The sequence below is a fragment of the Odontomachus brunneus genome, unplaced genomic scaffold (assembly GCF_010583005.1).
Source record: "Odontomachus brunneus isolate Ranch 3 - 2012 unplaced genomic scaffold, Obru_v1 Obru_scaffold_106, whole genome shotgun sequence".
Classification (NCBI taxonomy): Eukaryota; Metazoa; Arthropoda; class Insecta; order Hymenoptera; family Formicidae; genus Odontomachus; species Odontomachus brunneus.
Window position 1 is genome coordinate 248600 of NW_022639556.1, and position 14575 is coordinate 263174.

The window sequence follows — 14575 nt, forward strand, 5'->3', positions numbered from 1 at the left end:
CCCCCCCCCTCTCTCTCTCTCTCTCTCTCATCTCTTATGAGATACGCTCGTGTTATATCGGACGTATATACGTAGGACGCGCGAGAGCAACCACCACGTCGTCGTTGGCGGCGTCGGCGGCGGCTACGAAGCGGCACGAAGAATAGCATGGGAACTATTATGCTTATTAAGGTGGAAAGTAATAAATTATAGGCGGCTAATAATGGGAACCGCGAGAGGCGTAATTGATGTATGCAGAGGAAGTTGTTCGGTCTGGCACCGTACGCTGCTCGGATGTGCGTGTAAACACACCTACGTTACACGTAATACATATAGCGTGTAGAAAATGTTTAATAGCGCAGAGAGAGAGAGAGAGAGAGAGAAAGAGAGGAAAATAGAGGGAGAGAGAAAAGCTCCCTGGCTCTTCCGAGGGAGTTCTCTCTCTCTCTCTCTCTTTCTTTCTCCCTCTCTCTCTCTCTCTCGTTTTTCTTTCTTTTCCTTGAGAGACTGCACACCGTCGAGCTGGTCTCCGTTTGAACTACGAAAACTGTATTGTTTACCGTGCACGACGGCGAGCGCTTCCTATGTCGCACCTTTCGTTCTACTTGAGAGCGGATCAGCGCCACGCGGATTTCTTTGCCTCCCTCGGGGCGATAAAGGTGTCCAGCTATTTATTGCTAAGCGCCACCATATAGCGACTCCCCGAGACGCGTCGCGACCCGCGTCCGAGGAGGGCTGGGCGCGCTGCGGGGTCAATAAACCGATACCGTTCTTAATTAAATCTGAGACAATATCGCCGTTAATTGAAGCAAACAGCCGACGTAGTAAAATACGCGGTGCGGCGCGAAATGATGGGGAAACGCGCCGTAAACGCGATGCAGGTCACACACATCGGGGGTAACATGGCGCCCCGGTGAATCGCTTCTCACGCTTCTCCATTCAGTTTTATCGCCGCGTAACTGCCATTGACAGCGAGACCAATCGAAAACGCGTCGAATTCTATCGAGTGGTTTGATTGAATTTCGCCATGCAGAAGAGAGATATAAAAGTAACGCGACGAGGGAACACTCGATCGCTTATCGATTCGTGTGCTCGACAAGGCGAATAGCCGTGAACGTAGAAGAGAAGAAGGAAAAGGAGGAAGAGAAGAGAGAGAGAAAGAGAGAGAGAGAGAGAGAGAAAGAGAGAGACAGAGGAAAAGTACAGAGGGAGAGAAAAAACGAGCGTGCCGCCGATACGCGTACATAGTTTGCGCGATAATGGCTGCTCGCCGGGCGATATAGAGATAGCCACGCTTAGGCCAAGCTATCTCCGTGCAGGAGGAAGAGGTGAGAGGATGGGAGGGTCGCCGGTTGGCAGGGTTAAGCATAAATCAATCAGTCTGCATTCAGCTGCGAGCCGAGAGGAGGCAACCGCCGCGGCAACTCGAACGTCTCGAAAGCTCACGGTAGGTGGACGGCTGGGACGTTTGTATCAACATTTCTGTTTGCATTGCGAAATATTTACGCGTGCCCGCGTGTCCGTGCACGGGGATGAAGAGTCGCCCATGGGAGCTCGCGACGTGTCAACGGCGATGACACGGGTGTATTTCACTTAACACTTTGGCGTCCGGAAGTTTACTAATATAATACAGGCTCCTCTCTGAGAGTCATGAATATCGAATCAGAAGCAGATATTCAAATTTAACCTGTATATCCGTACACTGAGAGAAAAATATCTGATTATTCATACGATATAAAGATCATTCGCAGAAAGAAACTGTATTTCGCAGATATGAATTTTACATCCCACAAATAAGTTCTTGAATATTTCTTCTCAATGCAAGGACTTGAACGCTTTGCGGAAGTCTATTAATAGACTCTTTTCTTAAAAGTCATGGCATTCAAGTGAAATTGTAAATAGATATTTGAGTTATTAAGAACTGTGACGCTCTTTTTCTACCACTAATGCCGGTTGATATGCGTTTACACATAACGGCGAGACCAGGAGAAATTTTGCACGCGCGGCCATCTTGATTACTTTAATCTCGAAATAATCTCAGCGTTGAAGAAACTGCGATCGATGACGACGACGATCGGACCAGAGGATTCTAATCACCCGCGATCGCGCGATTATCGAGACGCGATCACGCGTGAGGCTCGCGTAGCGTGGAGAACGATCTGGTCTCGTTTGTATCCCTAAGTCGCACGACAGCGGCGTCGGTGATTCGCGTTTTCATTCGTAAACGTGGATACCCGCTCAATAGCTGGTACACACCGCCGGCCGCATCCTGCACCGTGCGGCGTCGTGCCGCATCGTCGCTCCCGATAATAGGATTTCACGTATAAGACAGAGCCAGCCTCCCAGACGGCGGCCAAAAATCGCAGGAGTTTATACGTGCAGCGAGAGATGCGCGCTCTCGCGGTCGTCGCTGCCGCAACTACCGTCGTGGTGCAAGCGTGGAACGACGGGGAAGAAGGGGACGGGGTTGAGGAAAAAGAAAAAAAAAAGGAACAAGTCGAGAGTGATACAAAGAAAACGAGAGGCGGGGAGAGGGAGACGTCGCGGTGAACGAGGAAAGTGGCGGAGAACAGGGTGAACGCAAGAGAGAAAGAGGAGAGGAAGGCCACAAAGGGGCAGTGGCCAGATGAGCGGGGGTTGGGAGCAGTCCAAGGGGGAAGAGGGGTGGCGAAGTTTCCGAGAGAGAAGAAGACGTCGGGACTCCTACAATTTTAATTAACCCGGTACCGGGCGCACAGAGCCGATCGCGGCGATCGAATCGGGTGCACGATCTACAAGGAATCTACATAAGATCCTCCACTCGCGGCTACAACTCAATCCCCTCTTTATATTCCGTACTCGAGGAGCCTTTAACCGGGGGGCCCCGCGCCGCCGGATACACGATGCACACATAATCCTCGCTCGGACCCCGTCCTCATGGTCGTCGTCGTCGTCCTCGTCTCCCTCGCGTTCTCCACAGCCGCTCCTACGTTTCCCTTATCTCGTTGAGGATCGAAGATAGTAGCCTCATTGTCGCGCTGGCTCCTCGCCAGGATCTCGGCGGGCTCATATTGTCCTTCGTGCGGCATGTAACTTACCGGCGGCGGCGACTGCGGAGGAGGAGGACAGGAGAGAAAGGGAGAGCAACAGTCTCTCTCTCTCTCTCTCTCTCTCTCTCTCTCTTTGTCTTCTAACAAGACGCTCCTCCTTGGCTCCGTAGGTGGTGTGCGAAAGACGCCGAGATGCGTGTGCGGCCAACTCGCCTCGTGCGTAACGAGCAAATATTTGAACGGTAAATGAGAATAGCGCGCATCTTTGGTAAAAACAGGCGGAATTGTCACGGTTGTTACACGTTCGTCCTTTTTTATTCGCGTAGGGTGAACGCGGGACTGTCGTCGTCGTTGTCGTCGGCGGTTATCCTTTCCAATTGAAGGGGGAAAATGACGCGCCGGTTCTCTCTCCGCGAGACTTTCCTGGCTTACGTTTATTGACAGACTTGATTACGGCGCCGGCGAAAAATCCTCCGGGGACGAAGCCGTGGAAGGGAAGCAGGTGCGGTGGCGGGGGAGGGAACGCGAAGTGGATGGCCACTTGCCTGGCAAATGAGCCGCATGTGGCCCGACGGTGTTATTGCCGGTCGTGCGTTTCGATTCAATTGAATCGCCAACAAAGTGTCGATCTCACGCACTCCCCGGCCGTGCATTCTGCTGACGTTACATGCCATAACGCGTAACGCTCGAACGAGCCTTCTCGTAATGAGACCGTCGTCGCGGTTTGCGTGCTCGGGCCAGCGCCTGTGTTTGCGCCGTGGACCGCGTCGCGTCGCGTGCAGAAAAATCCCCGATATATGTGTTCCACGACATATATTAGCGCGTTTGCGAGAGCTGGCTGGTGCGCGACGCGCACGAGAGGGCAAATAAACGCTTCCACAGATCTCGCGACCTGGCCGCGAGCGTCACGCTCTTTTCAGTCGATGATATTCTGTCTCGATTTTATAGGATATCTCCGCTAAGTTGGGTCACGCGCGTATGTGTGTGTGTGAGAAAGAAAGAGAGAGAGAGAGAGAGAGTCAGCCGCTCTGACAAATAATAATATCGCTAATATTCCACGTTCCGAAGGCATCCCGGCCGGATTGGCTTAAAAGCGACGCGCCCGCGTGTGCATCTATGCGCACGTGTGTACGCGCACGTGTACATGTGTGTTAATGCACGAGCACGACGCACGTACGAAGGAGCTCGGATCGTGCCGACGGAGATACGGATGCACCCATACGGCGAAGGTTGGTAACACGATAGTGGCCGTATGTAAAACCATCTGGTGTAAAACGAGCTGCTGGCTCGTTCGAGTATTAAATCGGGCCTCTCTTACTCTCTTTCCGACTTCGCCCTTGCGCCCCCGCCCCCGCTCCCATCTCGTCATCGTCGTCGTCGTCGTCGTCGTCGTCGTTGGCTGGCCGCGTCGCGCTCTTTTTTCTTCCCTTCCTCTTCCCTGCCTACACCGCAGCGCCCTTTATCCACTACCACCCTCCCCCACCTCCACCAGCCCGTGCTCCCTTTTCCCTTTTCCCCGGCTGTCGATCGACTGCTCGCGCTGGAAAGTCTCCGTCGTGTGCGCGAGCACACGGACACGAAAGTGCGGCCGCGTACGTAACGCGCGGAATCTGTTAAGCCGACCAGCAATAACCGCCGCGCCGCACATTCCGAGCTTAACGTCGCAACGTGCCGCGAAATGAACTCGTTAGCGTTCACGTGTCCGATGCCCGCGAGTCGATCCCCGCTCGGCCGTCCGCTCGAACGTCCCTTCATATTAAAGTCCGCGCGCTTACTGGGCCGATCAAGAAGTCGCGCAGCGAGAAAAAAGCCCGCGATATGCCATGTGATCAATGAGTCGTGGACCACTGATAAAGAAAGAAGGAAAACGAACGCTACCGTTCGAGATGTGGAAAGCTTTTGGCGTTATTATGAAGAATTGTTTCAGAGAGTAATTATTGGTTGATCCTTAAGAGAGCGTGTGCCATACTTGAGAACTTTATCGACAGAATACTGACTCTTTGCTCTGCGCAGTTTACGTCGTATTAGTTGCACAGAAATTGCAAACACTTTTACACAATGTAAGCGCGTGTAAAAATGAATTGGAGCATTGTTCAAAGCATGACGAAAATGATAAAAAGTTCTAAAGTTGGCGGAAATATTTGCCTGATACGAAGCTTCTGCAGCTTGTCGAATGTGCGTTTGTTTTGCTCAGGAAAATTTCAAGGAACATTGCCATACCTTTACGATTAAATTTAAAAGTTTAAGAATATATGGAAAATCTGCAGGAATATTTCTATGTATGCATAGTTATATTCTCCACCAAATATGGTAAAACAAAGAAGCACACATTTATGTAAGATTCATATGTACAAGAAATACGAAAAAGATAATCTGAGACTGTGATAACGACATTATCCACATTTTTCGAATTCGTCATCTTCTTTGGCATCCCCTTAAGGAATGACAAGTCTTTTGTATTAGGCAAATATTTATTTCAATTTACAGATAACATCTGACAGATAAATTTTCACTAGAAATGTCAACTTTGGAATTTTTTATCGTTTGTGTCACATATTAAGCAATGCTTCAATTAATTTTCGCACCTATTTTTATTGCGTAAGAGCACTTGTAATTCTGTACGGCCAATACAACGTAACTTTGCAAAAAAGTCAGTATTTTGTCAACAAAGATCTCGACTCCAGCATTTCCTTAAACGACAATGTGGAATCAACGGTGATGACGTCAGATATGCTAAAAAAAATATTTTTTGTACAATAAAAAAAATTTGTCGTTAGATCACCGTTTATTTGTCCCAATTTTAGCACGTAGAACAGAAGAAATAAACTCCAAAAATGTCGGAGTCGCACACACCACTTTGTTATCTTGTACTTTCATCTTGTCGTTTAAGGATTAAAAGAAGTAATAATCGATTGAAGGGAAATTCCCTTTACACAGACAATCAAATCAAATCAGACCACGAGCCGGAAGCACGTCGTCGGTCGAAAGCGACGACACTCGTGCTCGAGAATCTCCAGCGGGAGTTTCTCCCTTCGAAATCGTTACCGGCGAGGAACTCGTCCCGCACATTTCACGTACGGCTTTAACGGGAGCCCATGTCGGCGATGTCGTTAGCGGCACGGAACTTTGTCGAGAGCGGCAGAAGAGGAAAGCACGAATTATGCAAGTGGATCGTGCACCTCGCAGCGAGGAGGGCACGGTCGGAGTCTGTTCGTTAAGTCACGGTGTCGCGAGGGTGGCGAGAGACCGGACGGAGGTGAGGGAGCGCGGCGACGTTCGAGGGGCATCGGCCATGGGAGCATCGTCGATTTCCTTTTATCGGGTCGCCCCTCGAGAATCTACCCGCCTTCTGCGTCGGCGAACGCATGCAACGAGAAGGAGGCTGCTTAAGCGCCGCCGCCACCGCCGCCGCCGACGTCGAGCGCGATGCCCGGCATTCCTAACGTTAAGGCCCGCACAAACGCATTAGTTAACGGCCCTGAAAATGACACTTTGTATCGGCTAATGGGTAATTAAAGTCCTGGGGTTACGTTTCGTTCGGAATTTATTAAACGCGCCGCTGGGACGCGCGACTCCGGCCCGGCACTCGACTCGACTCGAGTCGCCGCGACTCGGACGGATATCGGACGTGCGTTTATGGGGATCCGCCACTTAAAACCTGCGAAAACGTAGATAAGGGACTTCGCGAGAACGCTCGCACGTCGAGAACCTCTGTGCCTGTTTCGTCGAAGAGCCATCTTCCAGTCCAGTCTCTCTCTCTTTGTTTCTTTCTTTCTTTCCCAGCTCCTTTTCGTTAGGATTTGCGTTCGCAATCAATGCACTAAACACAGCCGCTGAATGTGCCGGCTTGACTTCATATTTGCGATAATACGAGATATTGTCGACAACGGTTTTTATGACAAAGGAAAGTACGTTCACGAAGACGTAAAGTACGGGTTTCACTGTTCACTGTTGTATTCTTTGAATTTCTTGAAATGGAATCTTACTCGAATCGAGTAGACAATCGCAGGGAATGTTTCGCTCACTTAAGTCCGCATTAATAGTTATCACTTGGAACCAATGTTGGGTATTACAATTAAAATCTTGGACGAAAATAATGGACAAATCGATAACTACAATTAATCAATCGGTCATATACGCGTAATCACAAATAATTCAATCGATTAATGCAATTAATTATTAATCAATGTATAGTCAATCACATTAAAGTTTGATTAATAATTAATTTTATCAATCGATGGAATTATTTGTGATTTTATACACGAAGATTGATTAATTTTGATTATTGATTAGTGGTTTGCCGATTATTTTAGTCAAAGAAAATTTCGATATATCGATTAATGCCCGACGCTGCTCGCAACTCGTCCCAATGAGATACTCACATTTTGATTCAGAATCGGATGAGAGTTTTTCAGTTGAATCGTGATTATAAATATAAATGTTATACGCATCAAGATTAAAGAAATTTGAATCTAACTCCGAATAAAACTTTAAGACCCGTATTAATAGTCATTACTTGAAACTCCTCCCAAGTGAGATACTCAGATTTGAGTTAGATGAAAGTTTTTTGAATTGCGATTACAGATATAACACATTTAACTGAAAAATTTGGATCTAACTTTGAGTAAAAATCCGAGTGTCTCACATGAGAAAAATTTTACGTGACAATCAAGTTTCACAGTAGATTCTAACTCCATATGAGCGTGTATTTCAATCGATAAAGCGTTCCTGTGACAATGACGGAGCAACTCACTCTTCAGTTTCGAGTGAAAATATTCACTTGACAATTCGGAATGGAGAATTCGCTTTATACGGGTGAAAAGTTACTGGAATTCCTGTGGTCACTCTACTTTTCAAGTGAAATTTCACTCCGAGAGATTCAGAGTATCGTATAACTCTTCATGTTCCTTTCCATTCTTCGTCCCCCACGGATATAGATCGCCGCTGAATAGCCGCGATACGCGAGACTCCGTAATGATGAGTGGTGGTGTGTGTGCGTGCGTGTGTTGTTGAAAACACAGAAGCGGATATAGCCGATCAATGAGAGTTCGCGGGCGAAATTGGAAAATTGCCCCCGGGAACTGGATCACGCGCGAGAAAACACACCGTCGACTCGCTCGCGACCGTGTTTTCCAGCTCTCGCCCGCGTTCTCGCCAATATTCTCGCCGTGGAACTGGCGATCGCTCGACTATGAAACCAGCTTGGCGTTGCGCGTCGTTTTACGTGGCCGCTTTTTATTCGTGATAATGTTCCTCTCTCCGTAATCGCGCGTGGTTTGCGGGACGCACGGTGAATCGGCGATTACGACGCGATGCACGTCGTCCCTCACAGTCACATTTATACGATATAGCGGTCTCGATGATGCGACCACCGTGTATTGGTGGCACTAACAATTAACGACTACAATAGCGACTCGTTTGTGCGTAATGACATGTAAGTATACATGGACGGCCGTTTATGCGTTATCGTCGTTTTCATCATAAAGTGACTTCTTTTTTCGTCGTCGTCATCGCCGTCGTCGTCATAGTAATAGTAATGGTCGTCGTCGTAGTGGTTGTCGTAATAAAACCGGAGATACTCTGATCGATATCGTATAAACGGCTCGACGATTTGCATCGAGATGTCTGCCTTATCGCAGTTAATCCCATCCAAGTTCTCGAGCAATCTCGACGCGTGAGAGACGGCTCCCGCGCTTTCCGCACTCGTTGCCTTCCTTTCTCTCTCTGTCCCTCGCAATATATATATATATATATATATATATATATATATATATATATATATATATATCTCTCTTGTTCTTTCCTTTTTACGTATTCCCGCGAGCGGAGATATTTAATAATAACGCCGGCCGATTTATCACGCGGCTTAATGAGAAAGAAGCCGTAAGCTGCACGTCATCTCGCGGCGCGCCGACTCGTTTCTTAATGGACCCTGCCTGCATTCATCGTGACCAATCTACGGCGCAAACTCTATCCACCGGTTACGCGGCAACGACATTTAAATTTATTCTCGGACTCGCGCACACGCTCGCGCGACGTCCCGGCCTCGACGGCGCGCCGAGGACGACGTTTTCGCGAACGGTGGATTCGCCCGGGGGCGATCACGCCTGCTACTCTCACGCAGCGAAATTCGCTCGTGTGAATATTTCGCAAAATATAACACGTCCAACGGACGCGGGAGCCGTCTCTCACGTCCGATGTGTCAATATAAAAGTTCCCCGCCGACAAGTGCAACTCGGGTTAACGTTACACTGAGAGAAAAAAATAGTTGGAATAACTATAATCTCACTATATTTTATAGTTCGTTTTGGCTTCAAACATATATTTATAATTCATCTAAACATGAAAATATAGTAGAATAAACACAGATTTATAGTCACCATCTTATTACTCTATATATATGGTAAAGCACCTTTTGGGAATATAGTTACATGTACCTATATTTGCCAAATATTCCAATTGTATTGACTATATAAAATAGTTAATTTCTCTTACCATTCAATATTTGCTACCTTACTATATTTTTTATTTCAAATAATTATAATTCTTGGTAAAAATTTTACACGGGTCAGTTATACTATGCTAATATTGTAAATATTACAAATATTATGGTAACATTTACTATAAAAATTAAATTCCTAACTATAATCTTTTTACTATGCCATTATAGTTCCAAATATCATATATTTTTCTCTCAGTGTACAATATACCTGACCAGAAATCTACCTCATCGCCTTCATCAGGTTGATCAGTTATCTAGTTTGTATAAAACGACGTTATCGAATCTTAATTATTAGGAAAGTCCTAATCATTAATAATCTTTATTATTGATAAGGTCCTGATCGCCATGCTGTGTTGTATGGCTTATCAGAATCCGAAACATTACAGACGTTACGTTATACTAATCAAACAAATAGGAATCAATCAAGTCTACAAGATCAATTTCTAGTCGAGTACGCTATTTAACTATACACAGATGAGAGAGAGAAAAAATATATTTGAACGAAGAACACACAAATTACAAACATTACACAAGGAGCCTTCAACATGTTTAGTTTCACGTTTCTTAATTCTATGAGTCTTTCGGATGTCCAACTCTCACCGGAATCTCACCGGGGACGTTACCGTTTCCATTTCGCGCATCCACGTAGCGTCAACGCGACACGAGCAAGACAAGGCCGTCGAAGCGCGAAAAGGAGAAGACGCACGGTGGATGAGGCCGCAATAGAAAGCAAGATAAGGAGCCGAGGGGAGGGACAGGAGAGGGAGAGGAGGGACCGAGGGAGACGGCTACAAGACGAGGGACACGGGGGCAGAAAGGGAGAGAGCTCGGGGAGGAGTAGTGGGTCTCGTCGACGGGACAGGGACTAATGCCTCTTAATGCGGTTCTGGGAGAGCTGGAAGATAATGAAATTGTGGAGAGCGCCCTCAAGTGTCTTAAGAAAGCCCCGCCACTGACCTTTCTCGTAGTTGATTTGCCTCTCCTGCTGCCTCGCGTTGTCGGCCGCGACCTTGAGCAGGCCCTGGATATTCCTCAGCAGGGTCTCCGTACTCGAGACCGAGGGGTCCTGGGCGCCCTGAGACACGGCGACCGCAGCTGAGGCTATCTGCGAGTAGTTGAGGGCCTGGGGACTTTCCGAGCCCGGCGCTGGCAACGGCAAGTTCTCCGGCACGTCCGACAAATCTGAAAGTAGAATTTCCGACTTCTTACTTCCTCGGTCAGTCCACGTTCCTCCGGAGGAGCAGTCTCCCTCGATTAGCCGGCCGGCCGGCGATAAATAAGCGTCGTCTATTCCATAAGCACACGCGGCTCATTTCGCGTGAGATTCCTTAGCGGCGTACACCAGGCCGCGTCGGAGAGCAAAACGTCAATGATAAATTCGCCGCGCGATCGTCGAACAACGTCCGACGAGGAGGGCCCAGCGAACACGACGTAGGAGACTTGTATATCGCGTGCGTGTCCCGAAGTCGTAATCTCGCGACGACTACTTGTTACCCTTCGCCACTTTTTGATTTAACGTCAACGCGGCAGAGTTAAATTCGCGGAATGGAGCGTTACATGAGAGCACGCCGGCGATTAGTCGGCCTCTCGAGCCTGACTATTTAGCATCTCGCTGTGAAACAACCGAGGAACAACCAGGGAACGACGACGACGATGGCGCACGTGCGTAACGTTAGCAACGCGACTCAAACTCGAGCGATTATTCATATAAATGCGGGGAGTCGTGATTCTCTCGAAAGAATACGGAGTCAGGAGCCTATCGACATTTCGTCTGATTTTAGAGCCCTCGATAAGGTAAACGTCGCCCAGTGGTCGAACAAACATGTCCCAATGATTGACATATTGGTTTTGTATTTCTCTTTGTTGATATGCTTTTCAATATACAAAACAATATAACAAATGAAAAGAAATATTTAGTTACTTTGTGATTTTATTTCATTTATTGATAAGCATCTTAACAAACACAAGTATATTATTAGTAATTCAATTATCGGTACACGTTCAATCACTAGGACGTTTACCTTAGTGGTAATTTTTCTTACGTACGATTAGAGCTCACGTCAGATCAATTCCAAATATATAACTCTCCGACTCGAGAAAAGTGGCCCGATTTCAACAGATGACATCATCTAAATAAAGACAAGTACCAAGCTGACATTGTCTGTCCTTTGTGGACATCAAAAATCTTAAAAGATGGCCCTCATTTTGAACGTGAACGTGAGGGCACTGCCAGGTCAAAGTAAGCTCAAACTAATCTTTTCTGTCGCCATCTGTTGAAATTGGGACTCTTTTGAATCATTTATCTCGAGAACGGTAAGGTCACTTTTTATTTTAATGCTAAAGAAAGTGAAAAGGGAAATTTCGGACATCATCAGAGTCAAAATAAGAGTAAATTCACTAGAATGAAACCTGCATTGCTAACTTAGCACCTACTGCGTAGGTAGAAATCAAGGTTTAACATAGAGTCAAAATTTCAACTCGGGGCTATATACTTCGCAGCCCGCGAGAGAATCCGTGTGAAGGTGAACTCAAGACGATCTCAAATACAAGATCGGCCTATGAATACTGCCCCCAAGCATCCCAAAAAATTGCCGCAAAGCCAATATCGCACCGTGTCGATGTAAATATCGCATATCGTCGATATCGCGGCTATTCGTCTCCCCGATCAGCCGGGAGAGTAGGTCAGGTCGGACCACCCGGCTTGATCGCTCGGGAGAACGCTTGCTCCGCTCGAAACGCATTGACACGTCTCCGCCGGCGCTGCATCGCGCGCGCACGTGGTCGTTCTCCGCACCTCCACTGGCTGGAGAATCGCTGGAATAAAGGATGTCTTATGGTTATTGCCGACGAGCCCGTAGAGTGGCGCGGTGCGACAAGATGTCTGCGTGGGTTCCCCCGGCTTAAGTGACCGCTCGCGGTACGGCCCACACCGTGGCTTTAGCCCCGGCTCTGCTTTATGGCCAATGATATGTGGTTTATTGTATCGTCTTTTAATTATCTGCGCGCACCTACAACGCGCCACGGCAATCGGTTACTTATTGCCGTTGGTCGATTTAATGCTCAGCGCGCGCGCGCGCGCGTCCCTTCGATTCGCCGGCACCTTTTGATAGGGAAGCACCGCGGCGCGTCGCACCTATCCCTTTCTTTCGAGTTCTCGTCCTGCTGAACCGTCGCGATCCTTTTTTCTCTCTTTCCCTCTCTCCTGTCCGTTCTCGGCGCTCTCCTGCCGACCGCGCCGCCAGTATCTTCCACACCGCGGCCCATTACAATTATCAGGAGAGAGGAAGCGAGTCACCTTGGAATCTCTCCGCCGCGAAGGCGTGAGCTCTCGCCCTTCGCTCCTCTCGAATCTCGTGGCGAGATGGATCCTCTCAGGGCGACGAGAAAAGCGAAGAGCGAGCGCAGCCGGAAGATTACCCGACGTGTGCAATTACAACAGAGACGACCTGCTTGAGACTTGAGAGAAGAAAGAAAGAAAGAAAGAAAGAGAGAGAGAGAGAGAGAGAGAGAGAGAGAGAGAGAGAGAAGAGTGGAAGAAACGGGCGAGTCGCGTCCGAATGGAAGCGAGAAGAAGCGTGATGATCAAGAACGCTCGAGGTGGATTCGATCGGCGGCCAGATGCGAAATCGACGAATCGCGGTGGATCCGATTCCGAGAACGAGAGCGCGAGAGATAGTGGCGCGTCTCATTAAATCAGAACTGCATTCCACGAGCGTGTACACTCCCACGGGCATTCGATGGGGTCCTACTTGGATCATCGCGAGCGGCGCGCGGTTGGATAGGATGTACCTGATGCGTACGACACGCTGCGAGACACGGATTTGGATTCCCCCGCTCTTTCTCTTTCTCTCTCTCTCTCTCTCTCTTCCTCTTTCTTTCTCGTACGCGAGAGCGAGGCCTACGGGATTTATACGTCTAACTCGCGTCCCCTTCGCGGAATTGAAGGGCCCCACGCTAATTCGGGGGTATACGCGGGACCCCCTAATTTCTGCGAGCGCGCGGTCCCCGGCGTTTTCCCCGCTGGCACGAAGACCGCGGGGCCGCGTCCGCCGGATAATCTTATGATTTCTGTGAATTCCGGCCCGTCGGGCCCCGCGGTGAGTGCGTGTCCCGATTCGTCTTTAAATCATGCCGATTTGGCCCCGCGCCCATTAAATCGCGGTCCCGAGAGGAACGAAATTAATTAAGACAACATGAGATGATCGAGCGCGGCTCACATCGTCCGTGTCGTTCGTTCTCTTCCTTTTCCCTTCGCCCTCCCCCCCCCCTCTCCCTCCGTCTCCTCACGCTCTCCGCCGAAGAAACGCATTCGTGAGGCGGAATCGATCCGGAGCGAGGTACGGATGCGCGACTTCACGTGGACGGCTCTCGGGCCCCATAATTGGACCGGCCAATTAACATGCCGGCGCGACAATGGTCGAGTCGATTAGGAATCAAAACGATTATTGGACGCTCCGGTGAATCGGAGCGCCGGAACAAGGTGGGAAGGATAGCGATACAAAGCTCGGACGGAGATTCTATCTCTCGATCCATCTTTCATTAGAAAAATGAAACTAAATATCGAAGACGCGAGTCTAATGATCGCTTTGCTCCGACAGTGGCGCTCCTCAACGGGAATGACGCGCGTACCTCCCCGCGCGAGAAGGATATCTACGATATCGCGAAACGCGTCGCGTGTCTCGCGAATCCATCGATGGTGGCTTGACAGTTACGTTGGCGTCTCATTGCCGAGTATTACCACCTCGACGATACGTGAGGCGACTATTAAAGACACGCCGATCTATGCGCGACTTGGCAACCGCTGCGCGACGTGTTTCTCGGAGCACGATGGCAGACGAATCCCGAGGCACATCCCTCGTGCTCTCTCGGTAGAGAGATGATGGATGAGAGGGCCTGACCCGCCAGTCGTCTCGAAGAACTCGTCTTTAAACGCGGCGTGTCCGGCAAAATCGATATAATTATTTCACGAATCCTCTCGAGTCGGAATCGGCTCTTTCGACTTTCGTCGAGCGTCAAATGCGAGAACGCGCGCGCCTTATCGCTCGCTTCTAATTGATTGGAGGGG

The 14575-nt window shown here is 48.8% G+C and overlaps 2 protein-coding genes across 2 annotated transcripts in view; one reads left to right on the forward strand and one right to left on the reverse strand.

Moving 5' to 3' along the window:
• The window catches only part of LOC116849084 (1-phosphatidylinositol 4,5-bisphosphate phosphodiesterase classes I and II), a 283574-nt gene that overhangs the window by 219380 nt on the left and 49619 nt on the right, over positions 1-14575 (forward strand). The gene's annotated exons all lie outside the window — the stretch shown is intronic.
• LOC116849089 (dachshund homolog 2) overlaps positions 1-14575 on the reverse strand; it is a 287082-nt gene that overhangs the window by 86352 nt on the left and 186155 nt on the right. Inside the window, exon 7 of the mRNA XM_032825882.1 lies at positions 10468-10692. Coding sequence (XP_032681773.1) covers positions 10468-10692 — 225 coding nt within the window. The remainder of the gene's footprint in view (positions 1-10467; positions 10693-14575) is intronic.